The sequence below is a fragment of the Anas platyrhynchos genome, chromosome 2, assembly GCF_047663525.1.
Source record: "Anas platyrhynchos isolate ZD024472 breed Pekin duck chromosome 2, IASCAAS_PekinDuck_T2T, whole genome shotgun sequence".
NCBI classification, from domain to species: Eukaryota; Metazoa; Chordata; class Aves; order Anseriformes; family Anatidae; genus Anas; species Anas platyrhynchos.
The window spans coordinates 151514497-151538542 of NC_092588.1; the positions used below are offsets into that span (position 1 = coordinate 151514497).

The 24046-nt window shown below is 42.7% G+C and overlaps 1 protein-coding gene across 4 annotated transcripts in view; it reads right to left on the reverse strand.

Annotated features, from left to right (window-relative positions):
- Window positions 1–2139: 2139 nt before the first annotated feature.
- Window positions 2140–24046, reverse strand: part of DPP6 (dipeptidyl peptidase like 6) — a 548682-nt gene continuing 526775 nt past the window's right edge. For all 4 annotated transcript variants that reach the window (XM_027450427.3, XM_021276661.4, XM_021276660.4 and 1 more), the window contains exons 17-26: window positions 19236–19283; window positions 14607–14705; window positions 12156–12225; window positions 9949–10143; window positions 9216–9270; window positions 8349–8454; window positions 7805–7863; window positions 6174–6246; window positions 6001–6074; window positions 2140–4356 (exon numbers count right to left, since the gene is read on the reverse strand). In XM_027450427.3, coding sequence (XP_027306228.1) covers window positions 4210–4356; window positions 6001–6074; window positions 6174–6246; window positions 7805–7863; window positions 8349–8454; window positions 9216–9270; window positions 9949–10143; window positions 12156–12225; window positions 14607–14705; window positions 19236–19283 — 926 coding nt within the window. In that variant the 3' untranslated portion in view covers window positions 2140–4209. The remainder of the gene's footprint in view (window positions 4357–6000; window positions 6075–6173; window positions 6247–7804; window positions 7864–8348; window positions 8455–9215; window positions 9271–9948; window positions 10144–12155; window positions 12226–14606; window positions 14706–19235; window positions 19284–24046) is intronic.

Consider the following 24046-nt stretch of genomic DNA (forward strand, 5'->3'; position numbering starts at 1 on the left):
GGGTATCAGTGTAGTAGTAGCTGGGGATGGGGAGGCAGCCAGTCCCTGCCTGAGCCCCCACGGAGAGCCCATGTCCCTGGGCCCCCTATTCCTTCAGCTGTGCTTGAAAATCCAGCTGTGCTCTCAGGATGTTACTACTGCAGAAACAAGCTGCTGACATCAGCTGGCTTTTTGGACTTGTTTGGGGAATGAAAACTGTCGTTCTTATATAAACACCCAAGTGCTGCACTGGGATGCATTAAGGACAGGCTCAGTGTCACCCCGAGCTCAAAGCTTTCCCCTTGCAAATGCTTTGCAAAGATGTTGGGCGCTGCTCCCAGAGAGCAGTCACCACTTACCTGGTTTTCCTGCTGTACAAACCAGAATTAAGTGGAAGGTGCCAAAAAGCAGGGAAGGCCAAAGCTGCTTCCCTGTTTCCAGACACCCTCCATCAGCTCTTCCCCTCCGAGTGCTGCTGGGGCCATCAAGTCTTGTGTCCCCATGGAGTGAGCTCCTGGCCCCTGCTGTAGGGGAGTGGTGATGTCCTACTCGGGGCTACAAAAACTGAGGGATTTTTCCACCAGCAGAGATGCAAATCCCCTGGCTGTTAGTGTCCTTTCCTCTCTCCCCCCAGCAAAGGACTGAGCACCGAGCAAAGGATGCTGGCCAAGCATGAATTGGCCATTAGAATGAAGAATTGAGCTGGGCTGTGACTAACGGGGAGGGTTCACCAAGCTGCTTTATATTTGTCACTACCCAGTCTCAAAGGGGGTGCTGGGTTTGCTTTCAGACCATAACCAAACCGAAGAGGAAGACAGAAAGATGAAGTGGGAAGAGGATTCAGGTCTTAGCAAGTGCCCTGAGCTCTGCTGGGAGCCTCCGATCCCTGGGTAGGGAGAGGAAAATGCAAATAGGCAAGTATCTGGCTCAGGAAGAGGCAATGATTAACGAATCAGCAACTGGGATACTGTGCTTTTTTTCTGGTATGTTCTCTATTTTTTTTCCCTTTCCCTATTCTTTTGCAAATAGAAAACAGATAAGAAGTCCATAGTAGAAAGAACACCAAAGGGAGCGGGCATTTACCCAGTGCGAGCGTTGTCCTTCTGGTCTCCCCCGCTGAACACCCATTTCTCCCCACTGCTAACCACACTCCAGTGGTCTTCCAGTGTGCATCCCACATATCCTTTCTCCTTCACTCATGTTTTTCCTTCCTAACCTTCAGAGATGAGGCTTTCACTTGGCATGAACTCATGGGCAGAGAGCTTGGATGGGTTTATTTGCTCCATGCCTGAACCCACAGACAATTACAAACGTGGCTGGCTGCCTGGCTTTGCTAATTAGCTGCCAGCAATGCCTCATTTTTCCCTCTGTGGTTTTCTCCTGAATTAGTAGGGCACTGCTCATTAGCTCTCTCCCACTTCGGGATGCTACAGTTGAACATTATGGCATCCAGAAATGCCAGTTAGCTGAGGGTACGAGCTTGATTTGTTTGGACGATTAAAAAAATATTAGTTACATTTAGGTAATTAAGCAAAATAGCAGCAAAGCGATTTTGTACTAGCGCAAGCTGCCTGCCCTGTACCACTGCTAATGCTTCTACTTTCTGGTTGTTTTGGTAACAAAGATTAAATGTCTGCAGTTGTTTCTTATATTTGCTGTGCAATATGTTTTTCCTCCTGTGAATCTGGTCCAGTCAAGGTGGCATCAGCTAGCAGGCCAGCACCAAAGGGATGCAGCAAGTCAGCATGATGGAAAGCATCCTTTTCACCTTTGTGCCTTCGAGTGGCTACTTCAGAGCACGGCCTTGCAACGTGATTTAGTGTTTTAGGGTCAAAAGGGAGGGCCCTTACTTGTCCCCCAGGTCTTTCTGTGATAGTCACTGCTGTCCCTGCAGCCAGTGGAACAAAATGGGCATACAAAAAAGCAGTGGTTCATCCCACAAAAGTGTTTTCCTAAAAGCAGCCAGCACTTACGATGATGACACCACTGACCAGGCTACAGGCAGAGTAAATGGTGCTGAGTATTTATTCATAAGGGCTTGTTTTCATTAAGCTCATCTATATCCTGGAGATTGGGTTTGGTTCAGCCAGGGACAGCACGTCCAGCACCTCAACATTTACTTAAGTACTTAACGCTGAATAACAGAAGTAGCAACCAGGGTGGTAAAATAATGTTTTATTCCATGAATGAACAAACACTACCATGCCACATCCTAAAGTTCTTTCTACAAAAAGATTGTGGACAGAGCAGATTTTTACATTTCTCAGGTCAAGTTCGTTTCAGGCTTTTGAGCCTGTTTAGTGTAGCAAAATCTGGACACGCAGCATTCTTGTTGTCTATTTGGCATTTTGCCGGATAAAGCAGATTTATACCGTAGTTCTTGTTCACACAATGTCATTGCACTGTAAATTAAAGAAGATAATTAAAACCAAACCAGGTCATTTCTGTGGTTTATCAGTATATTTTTTTTTATGATGGTCAAAGTACAACCAACATTCAAAGCTTAAAATAATGGTAATAAAAAAGACACACTAAAGAACACAATGGAAACATCATCATTGCTGTCAGGATGTGAGTTTACCCACGGTACTATGTAAAAAGTAGAAACCGGCATTGACATTCAAGCTGTCAAAACAAGAAAAGAAATTACATTAATTGTTATATTTCCAAGCTAGTACTTCTAAAGAGTCCTGATCAGCAAAGAAGTGTTATCGCATGCATGCTGAACACAAGACTAATATTGGATTGGGGACCTGACAAATAACTGACTTACATTCCTTTATATACAACAAAATGAAATATACAGTATTAATACTGGCTGTACATTTGGTCAGAATATTTTACAAGGAGCGACGCTAGCCAAAATTCTTATGATGTGGGAATGTGGAAGTGAATGAATGTTGGGTTTTGTTCTGAGAGCTGAAATATTCTCACAAGAAGTTTTAAAATTTGCACAGAAAATGTTCCAATTTTTTATTATTTTTAAATCTTGTATGCTTAGCAAATCTCATGCGAGCAGAAGAGATAACCAAACATGTTTGGAATGTGCTAATCACCGACCTGGAATAAAACTAAGCCACAGACAGCATGTGCAATAAATCTGTGCATATTGGTTCTGTTTAAATGGCTTTATGAGATGATCTGCTAAGTATCTGGTACAAATTCCTCCTACCAAAGCCTAATGTAAACTTTTCCCAACAGGCTGCCAATTAATTGTTCCAAATCCCCCCAAAATAAAGATAGGTTGTTACCTTTTCTGTAGTATTGTAAAAATGTCTCAATGTTAAACTGATTCAGGCTATTTTTGTGCATATTCTTCAAGGATGCCAAAGAAAATGCTCAATCTTGCAAGCAAAGGCTGTGCTGGGAACACGAGGGTGAGATTTTTCTTTGCTTTAGTCTAATAGTTTTTTTTTTTTTTTCATTGGCTGGTTACCCTGACCCTCATTGCCTCTTTAGAACCCAAAGGTCTAAACTGAGTTGGTTAATTTGGAATATGTTTTTTCCCCATCCAGAACAAGCTGAGAAGCTAATAAGGTAAGCATGAGACCTAATGAAAACAGAAGTAAAAGTTATACAAAATTAAGAAATAATTACAGGAAGGTAAACATCAGCGTAACTATAGTGATACTTTGTACAATTGAATTTGTATGTCCTGTAGCAATGACAAACCTTCTGAACATGAGAAAGAGCAGGCAAGTATGCATGAATCAGTATCCCTTAAGATAATTGTGCTGTAATTTTTCCGTGTATTAGGTTAGATTTTATTTTATTGTATTCTGACACAGTGTGATGCTAACTATAGTAACCTAATGTGGATGATGGATTTCACTGCTACTGCTTGATTGCTTGAATGCAAAGGGACATCAAATCTTCCAGTCCTCAAAGCGGTTTCTTGGGGTGTTTCTTCAAGTCCAATGTCTTGCCACTTTCACACTAAAAGTCACTTTGTGGCAAACAAAGAGGAAAAAAAAAAAGGAAGAAAAAAAAAGAAAAAAGAAAAAGAAGATGTTGGTTGTGATGGATTTGTTTCAGACAGCAGTTTCTGCTGAGTTCACCATGCTTAATGTTCTTCCATTTAGGAAGGAGTTGCTGTCAAGTAAAGCAGATGAGCTGCTTTCAGTTTTCTTTAAATACATGCTAACAACATAATATCTCTTTCTTCAGGAAAATGATCCAGTTGCATATTGTTAGAGAGATCTGCCTTGTGCTTAGCACGGACACGTGTGGTTAATCGTCGTCCTCCTCCTCTTTCAGGGGGGCTATTGGGAGTTTGTCCTGAACTTGGAAACATGCCACAAAGAAGTTGACAATGGAGTTGTACAAATGCTGCTGTAATGCTTCATTGCTGAAGTAATGGCTTTCATCGGGGTAAATCTGCAAAGAAACGAGGAAATGCACACTGTTAGGGGCTTAAAATCTCGGGAACAATCACTTGTATCTACAACTCAACTTGGCCTGCAAACCTGCTGCTCCTCCCTGGCATCATGTCTTCCTAAGGATATGCACCAGGTCCAGGTTAATTCAGGCACTGCAGTGCTCTCAATGCAAACTCTTTTTTTTTTTTTTTTTTGGAGGGTTTTCCATTCAATTCCATTATGAACAAGTTCAAGCTAAGCTGAATCAAACCACCTTTACAATAAAAGTAACAGTGTTTGCTCTGGTGCTTATGAAGACTTGAAAAAATCAGTGCACATCTGTGGAGAGACAAGGAGCTTGGCTTTGCTGACAAAAATGATGGTTTTAAAAAGAAATGTCATTAAGTAAAAACTTGAAACAAAGCTTGCTGGAAAAATGTTTAAGTAGAAAAAATGAGGAAACTCAAAATGAGATAGCTTAAGCACAACTTTCCATTTTAATGAAACAAGTAACTTGTGCACACACTGAAGGAAAGCAAAAGAGGGTCATCATCATTACTCGTTTAGATCAGGGTATGGAATGGAGGAAAATGCTTTTCTTGGACTGGATCCTTGCGGGTAGGACTGAGGTGTCTTACTACTGCTCCAAGTACCTTGATAACTTTCATCCCTGCACGTGGCAAGGGGGTTGGAACTAGGTGATCTTTAAGGTCCCATCCAACTCAAGCCATTCTATGATTCTGATACACAATGTAGATCTCATGGCCCTCTATTCTCTCCTCACCTAGCCCTTAAGGGGTGCCTAGCCCATCGGTGCCTTCAAGTTCCAAAGTGCCAATCCAATGCTTCTGCACTGGGAAACGTGCAGGGGCACCTTGCTCCTCTCAGGTCCCACTAAATCCCTGCCATGCTTGTTCCTGAGCCCTGGTGTCCGTGCTCCATCCTACCTGCCTTTGGAGCCTGATGGAGTGAGTACAACTATACCTGAAGCTCTGCAGAAGTGCAGCCAGAGGGAGCTGGTATTCAGTAAATCAAGCATTAGTAGGCTTGGTCATTGCAATGCAACCATCTCTACTGTGAGCTGTGGTCCCTGGCATGGTCTAGCCTGGGCTGGTCGCACTCTCCTGGCTGTGACTTGGGAGGTGGCAGAGCACAGGGACCATCCCCACCGCCTGTGGATTGGCTTGTTTTGGAAACTGAGCCTTCAGTGGCATGGATGTGGGCAGTTCAGCAAATCAGAGCTGTAATTCTGCAGAAAGAGAGGCTTTCCAGACTGGTATATGTCGTTCGGGGATGTCAGATTTGAGTGACATTTCTCTCCTTAACTTTTTCCAGTTGATTTAATTTAGATCCCTTTTTATCTGTAATTCATCCTGAATTCAGCCTGTTGTTCCCACTGAAAGTTAACAGGCTTCGATTCCTTAGAGATACGTCTTGCAAAACCTAATTGACTCTAATTTAATAACTGTTCAACAACTGTCCAAACCAAAACAGTGGTATCAAGTAAGCACACGAATCCATCGGAACACATTACGTGCTGATTCTGTTTCTACTGGCAGGCTGTATTTGCAAGTGGCTTTTCAAAGCTTGCTTCATAACAGCAGTTTGAGTTCAGATGGGGAAATAACTGTTCAAGTATGAAAAAAGGAAACACATACTGTACCTGCAAGCTGTAATTAGCCTTTGCCCTAATTAGGTGTGTGATAAGGTCCGCAGTATGCTGAAAATGGATTTTTTCTGTAAAAACAGATTAGAATCATTAAAGAGGCAAATTTAATTAAGAAAAATCAAAGCCACCCCAAATATATAATGAGTGCAAATGATAGGCTAACTTACCATCAGCAGTAGCATGAATGATCAAAAATGTCTGTTCCTTCAGTAATGAGACTCTGTGTGCTAATTTGGTGATCTGTGAAGGTAAAGGTTGCAATAAGATTAAAACTCTTGCAAGAAATTAGCAATTTATATGGGAGGAATAGAAGCACTTAATTCCATTTGATACTTGATCACAAGGATAACAAGCAGGCACCAGCACAACACATTCTCTCGGCCACTTGAAGAATCGTTCTAGAAGTAAAATAGACTCCCACTGCTCCTTCCAGGCTCAGCACCAGCAGCAGGAAGAGGTCAGAGACCCTCATCTGTTCTGAGGCTTTCATGTTCACCAAAAGCCTGAATTGCAAAACACGTGGAAAGAGTCAAAGTGAATTTCCAGTGAATACGAAGCACTGACAAAAAGGATGCCCAAGTGCATGTGCCTAAGAGTTCGTCAGCGAGCTGCAGTGACTTTGGTATGGTTTGAAAGCTAGCCTTGATGACCTTAGGCAGACCAAGGAGGGATCAGATGCTAAACTCAAGTGTCCACTGCTGAGAACAATTTTGCCACCAACCAACTCTCAACTGTACAGGGGAAATACAAATCTGAGTGACTGCAAATACTGCACTCTGTATGGACTTAACAAGAGTTTGCAAATTTTTCATGGGCAGACTCTGGTCTTCCTGATTCTCTTAGACTTAATTAATGAGTTCTCTCATCCTCTGATTGCTGTGCATGATATTTAAGTTTTTTGACTGTGTATGACCATATCTTGTGCTCTGTTCTCCTTCCATATGGCTCCTTGCTTTCTGCTCCCTTGGTCTGGACTTATGTGGCCTTCATAAAGTTCATGTCAGGTCTACGGGATAGGAACAGTTCTTTCTCCCTAAGCAATTCATAGTCCAACTGCAGCATCCAGGAGAGGTGAATCAGTTAGGGGCCATGGCTGGGGCAGTGCAGTGTTCTGCGAAGTGCTCAGGGGCTGTTCCTAGCAGTTATCTCAAGTCAAGCCAAAATACCACTATTAGCTAAGGCCAGCTTCTCGATGCACAAAGAGCAAGTGGCAATTCGAATTTCTCATTTCTGCAATATTTTCACTTGCTTTCACTGCTCCTTACCTGCCTTCAAATTTCTAAAAGGACAAAAAAGAATTTACCATGATCTGAAGATCACCAGTGCAAAGTGTGAGACAATGAATTCAGCATCTGGATTACCAGCAAAAAGCCTCCGCTGCAGGTATGCAGGAGGCTCTATGACTTCTCCTTAAGAAAATGGGTCTAAAATTACACTTCAGCAAGAATCAAATTGTGAAAACCATTGGGATGAACTTGAATGGAGGTTGTGACATTGTGGCCATTTGGGCACATCCAAGTTACTCAGGCTCAGTTCTTTCAATCAGGAAGACTGGAATATCTATATTTACCCAATTGAGAGAGGTGGACATGAAGGTTAATCAATAAAAAAATATATCCATTATTACTAGCAAGACAACAAAAGCAGTAACCGGGCTTAATGATACCTCGCTGCCTTTTAAATAAAGGAAGTTTTACTAGGGAGTTCACTGCGCATCCATGCTCCCTCCACAGAGCAGGAGGAAGAGTTAAAACCCCATTCACGTTTTCTCAGGGAAATGTATTGTCCATGCAGTTACCTCGTACGCTCTGTTATCAATCCCGTGCAAGCCCAGGTATCTTTCAGAAAATGCTGAAGCTTGAAAAGAAATAAAGAAAACACCTGTCAGTCACTGGTGTACCAGGACACTGGTGCTTCTGAGTCAAACACTGCAGATGCTAATAAAGCATTTAATTTATGTCATAGCTTTAATGACATGGGACATATTTCTAAAAGTGCAGGGGGAATTGTTGTCTCTGGGAGAAGGGAGCACTGTGTGCATGGGGAATTAATGGGTAGAGAGGGTAGAGAGAGCACAGGGTGGGTGGGCAGCTCCCATGGATGGCAAGGAGGAGCTCGCACAAATGGGTGGGTGAGGCAAGGAGGAGACTGTTCAAGGCACGGGTAGAGGTTGGTGACAGCAGTTGGAGAGTTAAAAGGGTTTATAGCTTTACAGCTAGTCCTAAGGATACACACAGTGCAGAAAACAGGTAGGATCTTGGGAAAGAAAGAGAAGGTAACTGGGCAAGGGTAGGGTGGGCACACCATCTGCGGTTGGAGAAGGGCTCTGGGATGGTGCTTACCATATAATTTGAAGTCTGTCAGTGGGGAAAGAGCAGCTCCGCAGGCAAAGACTTGGTTCTCTTCCCCAGCTGGAAGCATGTAAGTGCTCAGGTAGCCGCCGTAGTCCTGGAACACAAACAGGGCAGGGACATCAGCAGTCAGGAGTCTGAAGTCAGGAGGGCTGTGTGCTTCTTTTCAACCCATGTCCTGACTGTAGATCTGCTCAGATACATTACTTCTCCAAAACGTCCTCTCAGCATTTCGTTATTTAAAGTGGACATCACAATTTTGGTGTCTGCCATCAGTCTGTTAATAATTCCCTGCAGAGATGCCGCTGTATGTGCAGCTCTCGTCACCCACTCTAAGCCTATATCTCCCACAATAAACAATTTCTACTCACAGTCCCATTCTCATTTCAAATCGTGTGTACTTTGCAATTGCTGTTTCCCAGCCGGGCACACTCTGGGGCGCGAATCAGCCTCAGAAATCAATATTGTTGTTGTACATTTGTACAACACAAGCTAGATCTGCCCACACTCCCAGAGGCCTTAAGGGATGAGATGAAAATGAAATGAAAGCTTGCAAGGGGAAAAAAAAATAATTAATTATCTGGCAGCGTTTTTCTGGCAAACAGTAGTTTTATGCATTTAGAAGTTAATTAAAACAAACAAACAAGCAAACCAAAAACAACAAAAAAGTTGATGAATACATTGATAAAATGACAGCTTTCATCATCAGCATCTCTGGGCAAGAAGCAGTCTTTCTCAAAAATAAATAATAATAACAAAAAGTCACTTCTGACATGTTCAATAAAACAGGATTTAGCTCAGCTGCTTAACCACATCAGCCAACCCAAAGAGCGTAGAGGAACAACAGGAAAATGTTACCTTCCCAAACACACCAACTCTCATTTTGTCAATATAATGCTCCTTCAGCATTGTCCTAGAATATAAGAGATGAGAAACTACGAGTTAAAAACAGTTTTCCCTTAGATACGGCAAAAGCAGTGATTTAAAGATTTTTATTGGCTTGAACTTGGGGTGGCCTCAGAAAAAAAATGGTGCAGACAGTGTAAATTCCTGCTGCTGCACGCTGCTCCCATGCGAGCCTCAGTTCGATTTAATCTTATGACCTGTTGTGTTGGATTTGACCGAGCAATGGCAACAAATAACCTGCCCTACTTCTGAAAGCCATAATAAAACTGCTGCTGTTACACTACGCTGGTAGTGTTCTTAATGTGATTATGCTCAGAGTATATCTAAAAATATGACAGGACTCACCATTTAGGGTTTTGCAGTATTTTTTTTTTAATGTTATAAAAAGTGTGAAGGTTTAAAGATTATTTTTTTCCAACTGCCAGCCCAGAAAATTAATCCATGAGTTGATATTCCAGCTTACTTGTGACTGTACAGAGCTAAAAATAAACGGGCTTTGAGCACGTGGTGCAGATAAGTGTGCTCTAATTTAGCTCTTTAAGGGTTGTTCTCCCCTGTCTGCGATGCTGGCATGGGCTCCCTCTCCCATGTGCCACTGCCTGGTCACTGATGGAAGTGGGACTAATGGGAGCCTTGGGTTAATTGCTAGCTACAAATTAAGTTCTTCAAGAGCAGCGTCATTCACCGGACAGCTTCCAGCTGGTCCTTCTCTTCCAAAAGGCCCAGCCGCCTCTTAACCTCGTGCAAGAGCTTAGTGCCTTGGAAGCCACTCCCGCGGCCGTCGAACTTGAGCACGATGGCGTTGTGCGAGCTGACCATCACGCTCTCCCACGTCACCTCGAACCTCTCCGTCACGATCTGGCTGCCGGGCGTCCCGTCCCTGAAACACAGACAGGCATCAAGCAAAGGGGCAGAGCTCTGAGGAGCAAAAAAGCTTTTCCCATGGGCTCGTGGGGTTGGGCAGTGGAGGACTGGGGAAGAGGAGAGCAGCCTCTGCGATGGCGAGGCGCAGGAGGCTTGTGGGGTGGGCTGGGGCTTGAGGCTGGGGTAGAGGCTGTGGGGGGGGGTGGTTCTGAACTTCGAACACCCTGAACAAGTATGCCACTAACTGGGCAAGACTCCTGTGAGTGATCCAGGACAGTGATGCTCTGGAGTTTTCCCTGTGTGCAGCTCTGATTTAGGTATTTCTCTACTGTGCCCAATGATGGGGTATTACTGGTGTGGGGTTTGATGTGAGCAGCCTGGCTTGGGGCACTGCCAAAATGTGTTTTATGATGCCTGCAGACATCAGTTCTCCTTTCCTTCACGGGCAAGTGTTTTGGTTTCATTTCCTGACCCCATTCACCCAGCCCAGCCCTTCCCTCTCCTGTGGGTTCCTCAAGAGTAGCTGTAGATGGGGCTGTAACTCACGTGTCCATTTATTGAGGCAAGTGCAGAGGGTAAGAGCACTTCTACAAGTGGTAAAAAATGCCCAGGTTGCCCCCAGATCGGTGGGTAAGGGGAATATGTGGGCAAGACTCCCTCCTCACCCTTCTGCTCAGAGCCTGTCCCTGCACCAGGGAACTGCCTGAAGAGATATTGACCCCACTTCAGCCAGAGAGCTCAGGAAAAAACAAGAGATGATGATGATAAGAAGTAATATCTTAGGACTGCAATTACTGTAGAGCTGTTGGCGCTCCCACACACTTCATGTCCTTTTTGGGGGGTTCTTGGGGACATCAGACAAGCCGTTGCAGGTTTTTAATGTGCATGTGATTTCAGTAATCTGCATTTATTCAGGCGAGACCCGCACGCATCCAGCTTCAGAGGCAGCCTAATCAAGTGCTGTTAGCTTGATGAGTACCAATCTTCCTCAAGCACTTGTATAATGAAGTACATTTTCTCTGCAGTAATTCTGTGATGTAACGACGTGCTTATTGCGGTGGTTTTGTCCTTCATCGAGGGAAGCACAGGGTGCTGTTCAGGCATTTATCCGACGCTTTCCCTCCTACATGGGGCTTCTCTGCTGCAGGGTGTCCCCTGGCAGGGAGCGAGAGATGCAGTGGGATGCAGCGGGCCAGGGAAGTTCCTCCAAGGTCAGTCAATTGCCACCTGGGGTTTCTTTCCAAATTGCCATAAAACCCTCAGTTCTGCATAGTATTATTGCTAAATGTTGCATAAAGAGGTACCCATCTGCTATGCCTGCCAAGAGGAAATCCTACCTCCCTAATATAAATGCTAAAATCGTGGAGGTCTTCAAAGGCACCATGGAGGAAAGCAGGATGCTCCTCCTTGTGTCCTGGGAGACCTAGCTCCTGCTGTGGATGGGAAGAAGCTGGAGCTGTTTACTGAAATCCTTTTGTTAAACATGGAGGGAAAGAATCAGGGCAGAGCTTCTCCTGGATCAGATCCCTGGTGCTAGATCTCCTGCTGGCCCAGGTCGAGCTCTCCCAACCCTTCTCGAAGCAGGTGCTGCAGCCTTGCACTTAACAGGCTGCTCAGCAGGACGAAGGTGCATCCACCTAACCAGCTGAGTGCCCATGCACCAGGACAGAAAGTTGATGGTTTTATTCTTTTATTCCTCCTCCCTCCCCTTTTTGCCACCAAAATAGTTGAATGGTGAGTGTGTGTGCATCAGCTGCACAAAATCCTACAATGTGCTCTGTAGGATTTGATTAGGGCACCCTCCAGGGAACAGAAACCCTTGGCCCAAACACAGGAGAGAAGGATCCTGCGTCCAACTTTGCCCAACTCTGACGTGAGGCACTGGGTAGGGACCAATGTGATGGACTAAGGTGCTAAACAGGCTGGCACTCACTGTACAAAACATATCTTAAAGGACTCTGGTCATGTTTGAAGCTTCCACGCTGCCCTAATAATGTGAACAGAAACAAAAGAAGAGCAAAAACTTACACAACCAAAAGCAAGGGATAGTGCGCTGTGTCTGAAAAGGTTGCTGGCTTTAGGATCTGCATTGGCAATTCTAGGCAAAAAAAACATCAAAAAAAAAACAACAACAAATGACAGCATGCCTTTAAGTGTAGGAAAGCTGACATAACGATAATACATATTTCTGGTGTTTTGGCTGCTTATGAACAGGAACAAAACGGCATTTCATCAGGCGCGCTGGTAAATAACACCTTCAGAGCACAGATGTTGTCAATGAAAAGACTCATATTATAGTAGCCGAGGTGACAAGAAATGTAAATTGAGAGTAGAGAGTGTGCTGCTCAGTCATGCATCACTTTTACAGCATTCAATTAACATCTGGCAATAGCTATAATTTTCCTTTTTGGCAGCTGGATGAGTGACACAGCCAGGAATCAATATTTCAGGGCAGCAGAGGAGGGGGGAAAGAGGCAAGGAAGATGATAGTTTAAGATCCAATTAAGTGTGGCGGGTGGGGGAGAGAATAGGATTTATATTTTTATTATTATTATTATTATTTTTTCTGTAGTGGTGTGAAGACAGGTAAAGAAACATGTATTTTAATCCTAGTTTTTAGGAGGCTGAACTATGCTATGAAACAGGAGGTAAAGATGCTGGAACCTGGATAGCTGGGCTGGTCCTGAACCAACCAACAGTAGTGGGAGACGCCTGAGGTCTGTGTGGCATGGTGACACTCACCAAAGCTTCTTTTAACTGCTTTTGAGGGCCTCTTATTGACAGCTGAACATGCTCCCTTACGAATGCTTTCCACATTAACGAGAGCACATTTATTTTTAAAATGTTAACTACAATCCAGATTAGCAAAGGCCCAGCAATTAAATCGGTATTAGGAGCATTTTCAATAGATTAATACACAGATTAGCTGCGTGGTTTAAGTGGTTTGCTTTGCAATCATTGTCTGACACTCAGACTAATTAGTTATTCCATCTGAATGCTAATGGGCTGCAAATTGGATCAATGGCCCAGGGACAGCCAAAAAGGCCATCGCTTGACTTTAAATATAAATAAGTGCCACAGGCAGCGTTCCCAAGGCTGATCAGCCCACGGCTGTGAAAACACAGGGAGGACATGAGAGCAGCCACGCTGCTACAGCCTGCTGGTATTTATTTATTATACACACATGCATATTTGGTTAAATGAGCAGAATCCAGCTTCAATGATACCTGCAGGTAAGAAATTTAGCATCAGTCGGAGTCATTCATCATCAGCTGCCACTAACAGTACGAGTTGGCTTTCGGATGGGATAGGCATCAGCTTTCAACAGGCTCCTCCACCTCCTTCTGCCCATAAAGCCTGGAAGTGCGTCTGCTCTCGTTATTTTATGCACTGGGTTTGTGTTCCTAATGCCAATGTGGCAAGCAGAACATTTTTTGGAGTCATTATTATCTTTTTCAAATGGTAACTGCTTCTCAGCCTTTGTTCCACACTTTTATAACACCTGGTAATGGTCAAAATTAGTATCGTGACCATCAGTCACGCCTTGCTGCCTTCCTTTCATTGCACCCTGTCTGAGAGGTGTTCTGATTTTTGGCATGGGAAATATGAACCCGGGTTCCTTAGCTGTTTTTTTTCAGAGTTACCACCAGACACACAAACTAGGATTTTGGGGAGCCTTTGCACAACCTTGACTACGTGGATTTTCCACGTAGGGTATCTGCTTACAGATAGAGCAGATAATTTTTAGGTTGCTTAAGGTGCAGTTACAGGCAGAAAATGCTTATGCTTTGCCTGTTTGCCAGTAGGTTTTCTTTCCCTTTGTCCTCTTTGGCATACAGATACACGGGGAATAGTTATACAAATGGAACAAACAATGCACCAGCTGCTGATATAAACTGCTCCGAGTTTCTGCCTTCTCTACTTCAGATGAAATCTCTCTTGGCTTTTGTTGTAAAGCTGATTTTTTTTCCAACCCTATCAAATGATATAGCTTTCTCAAAGACTCCTGAATGACTTCGACAGGCAGTCATGTTCATTCACTGCAGTTCAGTATTGTATACTGAAAGGCAGTCACAGCTGTAGCCGGCAAGCACATACAGTAATTCCACTTCACACTCATCTTAAATAATAAACCAGTCCAGCTAAGGCGAACGCCCTGAACAATGGGGGCACCACACCGTGTCATTTCCCAGAGTGGATTTTCCTCTATAAAGAAAACTTTTAAAGAAAAGGAAAAAAAAAACACCACCCAACCCCATTATTTTGCCTTTCTTCAGCTGCATTCTCATCAAATCCTGTCTCAGTAATAACTTCCTTATGTAGCACCTCCTAAGAGAGTGCTTTGCAAACTGTGTGAGTTTATTGAGAGCCAAAGTAATTTTTCCTCCTGCCAGTCTGGGCAAGATGACTGTATCATTTCACAGCAATAGTAGTTAAAAAGAAAAAGAAAAAATAAGGAAGAGGAAAAATGCTACTTACTGTAATCATCTATCTTGATTTCCATGTATTCTACTTTAGGCATTTGCCTGTCATTTACTGTCAGCTGCACATTTTCATTTACCTCCAGCTCAAAAATTTCTGAAAGAAGAAGGACAAGATCACAAAAACTTCCAGCATTGTTTGTGAAAATGCATGCTGGCATTTTATAGCCACCTTAGTAATTGTAACACAACTTTCCTAATGGACAATTTCTTACTAGTTATATCCTCCTCACAAACATCTAATTTAGCAAAGTCTTTGAAATCTATTACAGATTATGGAATGGAAAAAAGCTGTATTCCTTGAAATCAGTGACATTAAGTGGATTTATAGCAGATGGGAATGTGACCACCTGTGTTGAGCTAGGGTTACAGAGAGATATCTACCTGCCGTGTAAATATAGAGGTCAAAGGTAGAGGTACTCAAGTCTGTGGCCAAGATAGACACAATAAATGGGTAAAGGGAAGAGACCTTAGAGTGCTTCAGGACAGGGTTGTGATGCTATGCACGAGCAAGTGCGGGGGAAGGAAAGCGATGGGCAGAGTTGAGGGGTGAGAGACCATAAAATATTGCAACTTTGGGTTTGGGAGCAGTCTTGGTTTTCAGGCTATGTTTCAACAATTGTTTGTTTTGCTTGTGTCTCTTATCCAAGGACTCTCTGGGACTGACATAAGGAGTTCCTTCCTTCTTCCCAAGACCTAACCTTTACCACCCATACCTTGGCCACATGCTGTACCCTCTGAGCATCTTCTAGCAATAGCAGCCACCTCCAGGAACAGATAGAACAAGTCCTTCTCAGTTGGCAAGGAAAGGGCCCACCTTGCAGAGACATTTCAGGCTGTAAGTCCTAGGTGGTGGGAAACATCTCCCAGTGAAGATGAGGCTCTGGGCCCCATGGGGATGGATTCAGGCATGGGATGATCCTGGGTTTGGATCCTGGTCCTGAGAGCCCCTTGCAGGGCTGGGTTTGAAGCAGGGGGGTCCAGAGCATTGTTTCTGCAGTGTGAACCCAAGGAGGGTTTCACACCAAATTACGTGTTTCATTCTAGCTTCCCCTTAGAAACACACCAACAAATAGATGTGTAATCCTAACTCTTCCAATAATACCCAGGGTACATGATAAACATGCTCTCATTGCCCATCTCTGCTGAAAAGGCAGGCACGCCACAAAAACCTGCCCTTCCCATTAGCACGTTTTCCACGTCTTTCAGCAAGAGTCAATCGGTTCCCAGCCTATTCACCCTGCTTCTGAAAAGCCTGGCTCATCCCTATTGAAATCACAACCCCCACAAAAGTGCCAGAGCAACAGCCTATTACGTTTAGTTAAATATTAAGATTCTCATTTAATTACGGCACACACAAGTAGCTTTATCAGCAGAAAAGGGCCTGCCACGTAAGGGAATTTAGTCAAGCCGTTTTATTTGTTCATATAATTGCATCCTCAGAAAGCCAGGAAGACTGTGGAGGAAATAAAAGATTGGCGTATCTCCTAAAGGACTTTCTTTTCTGCTTGAGGACCACAGGGAGCTTGAGTCTGTGGAGTACAAATGGTCATTGCTTAATTAAATGTAAGCACACTATAATATTCAGTGCAACTCACTATTATCAGATTATTGCAGAATACAGAGGCAAACTCCCTGTATAGGGTAATGGGCTCACATTAAATAAGCAAAGCCAGTAACATGCAACTGTCAGTTGCCCTTTATTCAAAAGCAAAAGAATGAGGTGAAAAAAAAAAAAAAAAGGAAGCAAGAGAAATGCTAATTATATGCAGAAAATCATGAATTTCAGCAGGGGTTGCGTTCTGTGCATGACTAGACTGAGCTCTCTATGTAATAAATACCACACAAATATATCTGTCAAAATAAAACTAGTCTCAGTGTGCCTTATGTTACTTTTTCCAGTCTTTCATTCTCTTTTTTTTTTTTTTTTTACAGTATCCATCATTTTTTCACCCATTTGTAAAGCTATACAGAAGCCTGTGACAGAGTTCATGAGAGCACTGTCTTCTACATGCTGTTACAGTGAGGCATCTCCATATCTATTGTAAAATTATTGTGTTTAAGGGGAAAAAATACAAAAATGGGTGGAGAGGAGGAAGACATGGCAGCATTAGGGACTGCATGTTTTGGACCTGCATGGATGGAATTAGCTCCTGTAAGAACCCAGATTCAGGAATGATGGGTATGGCATTAGTCAGCATTTCAGTCCCACTGATCTTGGTTTGTACAGATAGCAACAAACTAGAAAGTCTACTTTACGATAAAGATGCTTACTTGGAAGGTCCCCCTATCCTGAAAATAATTGTCTGCATCCTCTGACAGAAAGAAGGAAAAAAAAAAAAGAAGTAAGAAAAAATTATCGATGGCCAAGCAGTATTGGATGAATGACTTCTGAATGGCCCACAAGGCACGAAGGTTGCGTCAGAGGTAGTGAGTCAGTCATTAGCAAGGAGCTTGCGTGGTTGCAAGACAGAGCTCAGAAATCCTGCTGCTACGTCCCTGTACAGAGACTGAGATATGAGCAGCCACCCGTGTAGAGATTAAAACATTAGGAGTTTGCAATTTGCTTTCAGTGTTACTTAAAAAAGCAATTTTTGTATTTTTGTTGACTAGAACAACTGTACATGCCAATTTTTGCTATTTATAGCGTAAGTAGTTTAAGAGGGGACCAAAACTGTGAAAATAATAATAATAATCCCTCCACACTTGGCTCTGCCTTTGTTCTGGTTCTTTTTCCTGGGGGGCTCTGGGTACAGGGGTACTCTGGGCTGTCCCCTGCCCCACTCCCACCAGCAGCAATAACATGAACAAGCCCTGGCACCAAACTCAGCTCTGCCAAGGCACTTTGACCCTTAAAATTGCAGACCAGCGGGGAAACTGAGGCACAAGGAAATAGATCCCGGTCACCCAAAAAATAAGGTAACAGCAGATAGCTTAAGCCATGGTCCTTCACTACTTTGCTTGGACAGCATAGATGCCCGTTGCCTCCCCTAGGACAGGATGGTCCAGCAAGATACTGCTTTAACCTGACTCGTTCCAGGACGCTGCTAATTTTTGTGCATGCCATTCTTTGCAAAGGAACACTTCAGTTTGAACAAATTAAAGTTAAATGTGCAAAACATCTCCTTAACTGCGTCAGACGCTGTTGACACTACATGGAACACTATTGAGCATTTCTATTTTAACAGCAAGAATACAGTATGCTACAAATCTGATTTTAAAATTGATTAAAAAAAATCAATTAGAATTTGGGATTGGACTCTACATATCCTGTTTACAAGTCAAACTTTTCTAGGTGTAGTAAGGGCTTGAAATGGATGTTGCCAACAGGAATTGAGAAAAGAAGCAATAACATCATGCACAGAAACTGTAAAGCAGGGTGGAGCTCATGCTTTTTTTTCCCTACATGTCCTGGTGTCAGAGGATTCTTTCTTTTCACCTTCAATGGGAATGAATCAGCTCAGCATTTCACAGAAAACATTTAGTTTGGGGGTGAAATTCCCTGGCTTGCTCTGCTCCTTTGCAGATACAGCAGCAGGGTGTTGCTGTAAATCCAGCTAAGCTAAACTGATACCTGATAAACAGATACGGCCACATACCGAGCAGCTAGAATAAAGCTGTTACTTATTATTTCTATCACAGCAATGCCCAAAGGCCTTAACTTCAGGTTAATGCTGAGCTAAATGCTACATTAAAATGACAGGAAAGAGTTTCCTACCAAAATGAGAGGGGCAGACAAATGGTGGTTTCAGGTGAGACTCAGTCCCATCTCCTGCTATGAAGTCTCTGAGGGTCATGAGAGACCTGACTACCTGGATGTCCCTGCTATGCTGATTTTGGGTAAAAACAGATCTTTCTGGTTAATTTGAATTGGTACAGGCACGAAGGAGGAGCCCCAGCACATTCGTGGCTCTCTGGGTTTTGCAGGGAGTCCCAGTAAGTCTGGCAAATGACCGTAGAAAGATTTTGGGGTAGAAACCTGTATTTGGAATAAATCCATCTTCATGCTGGTATAGGTGAGAATCACAAGCATAAAAAAAGCATGTCCAAATAAATAAGTGCCACAACACCCATGATCAGAAAGGAAAACTGGCAGGGGTACTACAAATTGAGGGGCTCACACTCCTGCTCGTTCTTTCCGTCAACGTGGTAATTCATATCAGGGTGGCTTTTCAAAATCAGAGATTGAACCAAATATTTCTTTATTTTGGGGAGAACATGCAAGAAAAAATGTGTAAGACTGACAAAAAGAAGAGAGAGACCTGGAGTGTAGTGTTTTTTGAGAAAGCTGATAAAAAATGACATCCACAAATCGCCACCCTTGTATGCATAACAGCAAGATGTTGTGGTTCTAATATTTTAAGAACAACTTTTTTTCTACAGAAGCTTTTCAGAGACACACACCTATACCCATGGGAATCTAAATGGACAATTTAAACTGCAGCCAGGAGCCTGGGAGAGCCCACAGCTTGAAACTAGGGTCTGGCTGCCTCTGACTTGCAGAAGACTTGCATTTAGGCAGAGTCCAGGCTCCCCCCCGATGCAAATGTACCAAAGAGCAGCTATGCCTCAGTGTCCTGCCTGGCTACCTTTCTCTGAAAAATACAAGACACAAGCCCATTCTTACTCTGTGTGTCGGTTGTGTTGTGAACAGTCACCATCGGAACCCGGGGACCTTGAAAAGAAGAAGAAAACAGCACAGTTAAATAACTACCGATGTGCACACATCCCCACGTGAACCTGGTTTTGAATTCCACGCAGCTGAAGCCTCCCGAGAATTGCTTTCCATGCAAGAGTAATCTAAAAACCAAATCACCCAGGTATTAGAAAGATTCCATGAATAAATGACAAATAAATGACAGTGCTGTAGACTTGAAGACGTGAGGTTTCAAAGCCCTTTCCCAACGGACCACTAAATGCATCTTTCCCTAATTTGTAAACATTATAATTAGCACAAACACAATTAAATCACATGCTTTTTAAATTATTCTAATGACACACAAACATCACAGCACAAAGCATTTACATTTTATATGCCACGGATAACTGTTGCCGTTTTGTAAGCTTTTTTTTTTTTTTTTTTTTTTTTTTTTTTTTTTAATGAATTAAACACCAGTTTGGCTCTTATACTGAAAAAGACCACATATGCTGTCTGAAAAATGCAGCATTTGGGTACTGAAATCAGTTAGTATGATAAAAAGAGGATTATCATTACTATGCAATGCACACGGATGAACAACAGAATTCATTGTCATGGGATGCGACAGATTCTAGGATGCTGTGGTCTTTAGCACAGACTGCTGTGTGATGCTATAGTCTTTAGCACAGTAGTCTGGATTCAAATTCCAATTCAGAAAGTCATCAAGTGGCTGACTGTTAGACAAATGGGATGATAGCCGAGATTAAGTTAATTTTGTAGCTGTTCTACTCAGCTTTTTATGTATTTATTTATTTATTTATTTATTTTTCCAACAGTCAACTGCCAGTTGCTCTTAAAGACGGCACGTTGGGCCAAAAGGAGCTTTGGTCTGACCCTGAACAGCTACTCTCAGGTTACTATCATAGCTTTTCCAACAGGTTTGTACTGCTCAGGAAGGTGGAAGGCACACCTCGATGATTACAATGATAACCTCAGAGATAGTGGTTATCTGTTTTTTCTTTCCTTCTCCCAAAAACATGATGCAAAGGCTGAGCTGTATGGGACTGACTGGCACGTGGTGGGAAACTCATCCCTACACCCAGCAGATGCCAGCACCTGGGACATCTGCCTCTGCGCATCCTGGTGGCAGGGCTCCTCTTGTACCTCCTGTCAGCATTTCGGGGTCAGTCTGGCTTTGTGATGAGGGAGGGAAGAATCTGGAACTGGCTGTACAAAGGCTCCTGGGGAAAAGGTTGTTGGAAACGGTGGTTCTGACTTTCTTGGGGCTCTGGCAGTCTGGTGATCTGGGGACCCTGCAGCTGGACTGGGCTGAATATCAAAAAGAAAAGGCCTTTTCTATATTTCAAAATTAAGACAGTTTAAAGGGGCCTGATACTCATTGGGATTCCAGTCCTGACTTTGGTTTCTAGCCATTGCGAATTTTCTTCAGCAACAATCAGATTCTTGTATTTGCCTCACCTTCTTACAACTGCAGCCAAGTCAGTATAAATCACAGAGAGAAACACTGAGTGCTTTAATCGCCAAGATTTAGCTGAATTTACCTTTCTACTGCTGATATGCATTGATATGCTGACCATATTTATATATCAATCTGCCCTGCTTTTTCTCTGCAGTCCCAGAAACAAGCCTGCTGGAAATACAACACACCTAATAAACAATTCATCATGGGCATGATAAAATCATCACTGAAAATGAAAGGAAACCTCCCAAATGTCTTCATCAGAGTTACCGCAGTCCTTTAATTAACACAAGAATGCCTAATAAAAAGAAAGGAATAAAGAAAGAAATATAATGATATAATTCTTTTATTCTTTATTTTCTAATTTCTTTTTTTCTTGTTAGCACCGGGAAAGCTGTGAGAAAATAATAAATAAAGAAAAAAGCCAGTGTGCCGTTTAGAAAACTCCATGTATTATATATTGTGTTTAGTTAGTCTCTCACTACCTCACTGTCATCTCCTAAGATTAATATTTTCAAGTGAGGTTCCACACAAAGATATTCATTTTGAAACAATATAAATATCAAATCAAAATATTTTTAAATATACATAAATATCCTTGAAAAAGTAGACTTTAGAGTTGCTCAGTTTTTATTTTTCAACAAATGAAAAACGATACAGACAAATGTAGAGTGTAATCATCAGGTTTGCGTCAGTTTAGCCTTGTGAGCAGGTTGAAGGTGATTGAGAATTTTACTTTTTTTTTGGAATGATGTAAACTCCTAATTTCAATGCCAATTTTTAAACTAAACTATCCTAGTTACTTGCCATACTGTGCCTTTTGATGCACAAACACCAAGAGTCTTATAACACATGCATGTTGAGTGCCTAACACCTGACAGGGAAAGCACAGAACTCTTGAAATTAGAAAGTGTATATTCATTAGCTGCCTCCCGTACTTTATTTTTAAAACCTGTAACGGTGTGACAGTCCCATTACACATGCCATCTGGTAAGTGCCATCCACTCTCATTTGCAGATCCGAGAGTGGAACCTTGTCTGGTCGATGGGAGGCTCGGAGCTGACAGAAGTGGTGTGAGGCCACCTCCTGCACCACTGTTCCTCTCTCCTGAGCCCTCCCAAACCGTCCTGATGGGGACTCCTGAGCCCTGGCACATCCTGCTGCTTCTGGTCCTTCATCCAGCACTTCTGATGAGTGCTTGTGCCCACTTCTCCTTGGGAACTTGGTGGTGCTTTCTTTGCCCCTTGCTTCTTGGTGCTCTAGGGGCTCAGTCCCCATCCTCCCTCTCCATGGCACGTGGGTGTTTCCACCACCTCATCTCCAGCTTTGCACCAACCTGCTCCAGCAGCTCAATGGCCACCTTAACACTGCTGCTTTATTCTTACCCTAAGAGAAAGGACCAACACTGTCGGTGGGAGAGCTTCTGTGTGAACAGACATTACCTATATCTCCCCATATGCAGAGTTAGTAATGCTGTGTAAAAGTCTCCTCATGGGAATTTTCAGTTTTCAACTAGCATAGCTAAAAAATTGTCTCTATCATAAAGGCTTTGCCTTTAAAAATGTTACTCTCATTATCCATGCTTGAAGTAAATTAAGCCATAGAACTGTAGTGACAAGGGCAAATGTATCATCAAGGAGGTACTACCTGCTTTCCCAAAGTGCACACAAAGCCAGTGCTTCTGTAATTTTACAAGAAAAAGCATTGCCCACAGCTTAGCATCAATTTTTAAACAGTTTTCACTATTATTTTCAAGAGGGTTCTGCTTGAACATTATTAGAAATAAGCAGCTCTGTAGATATTTAGGTAGCAAGGCATAGATTTCTAGAATAAAAACTGAAGGTCATATAGAAAATATTCACAAGACATTATTTCTGTAACACTTGTAAGAGAGTATCCCAAAATATTTCTGATATTTTCATGGATTAAACAACACAGTGAATTATATCAGCTACAACTTCACAAAGGAAGCAGTCGTTATAAAAAGAATATTATATAAAACTGAAAAAAAAAGGGGGAATCAAAACTGTATGTGTTAAAAAATGGGAAAAAAGAGGAATTGTCTTATTCTCTTCATTCATATTCTCAAAGGCTTCAATGTGGCAGATAATTTCAAACCAGAAGCTAAATTCACAGTGTGTAAACAATGAAAATTCAAATACTCTCTGCCAGTGCCACCAGCGTATCTCTTAAGCACTGATGAATGATTTAAAAGAGCAGCTGCAAGCGATGGGAGCTGAGAGGGTCTGGCTCTGCACAAGTGAGATAATTGGCAACAGCCATCTCTGTGTACAGATTCCAGATCTCTTTATTTGCTAATCCATGAATTATTTATACGTGCTGCATAAAGTTCATATGTTGGGGTGATAATATCATCCTAATAAATAAAGACATGGGAAGTTCTGTGAGCCACTGCTTATAATTAAAATATTTTCCCATTTACAATATTTTCCAGTTGGCGCTACAGACAGATGTTCGTGCTGTTTGCTTTGGCAACCTTGTTGACACAAACATCAAACAGATTTGTGCTGCTATTCACCCTCCCCAAGGCATTTAATTTTTTAATCTAATCTTTACTTCCTCGAATGTAACTTGTCTTGTAAAATAATCAATACTGTCTAGTTGTCAGGCAACACGCAGAACTGCACAAGCCGCCTCGATGGTACCGCTCGTGTCTGCCCCGTCTCTTACTGGTAATAGATTTCATGCTTGCTTTGCATAGAGCAAAAATAAAGCTGCTTGTGCTGAGATGGCTTCAGTTAGCTGTGTCTAGAGGGCAAGTGAGCAAGAGGTTTATTACATTGCACAAAATAGCTCTGATGAGTTCTTCAAAAGATTGCTCGAGTGAGTAAGTGTGGTCAGGACCAGGGTCTGTTCCCTAGGATTTCGAGGCACCTGCAAATAGCGGTGTGGGAAGCTGGAAGGAGACTAAGCAGCTCCAGCCCAGTGTCCCTCCTGTAGTCATTGGAAGACAGAAGGACACGGGACCTCCAGCTCTGAGAAATCTTGCTTCTTCAGGCAATAGTGTGTTATAAAATTATTGACAAATGCCCTCTAAATATATTTTCCCCGAGGCAATTGCTACTGGTGCCTCACTCTTCCAGGAGAAGCTGCCCTCTTAATTCAAACTCTGCTGGCTGTCACTTCAATTTACACCTTTTTGGTTTTGTGCCAAAAAGCTGTTTTCTACTAACCATGAGTGTTCCCTCTGCAGTCAGAACAGTCATGTCTCCCCAGAGCCCTTATCCAGCTAGGTAAACGAGATTGTTTTAGCTCCCTTTTGTAAGACAAATTCTCTTTTCCTCTTATCCTTTATTGC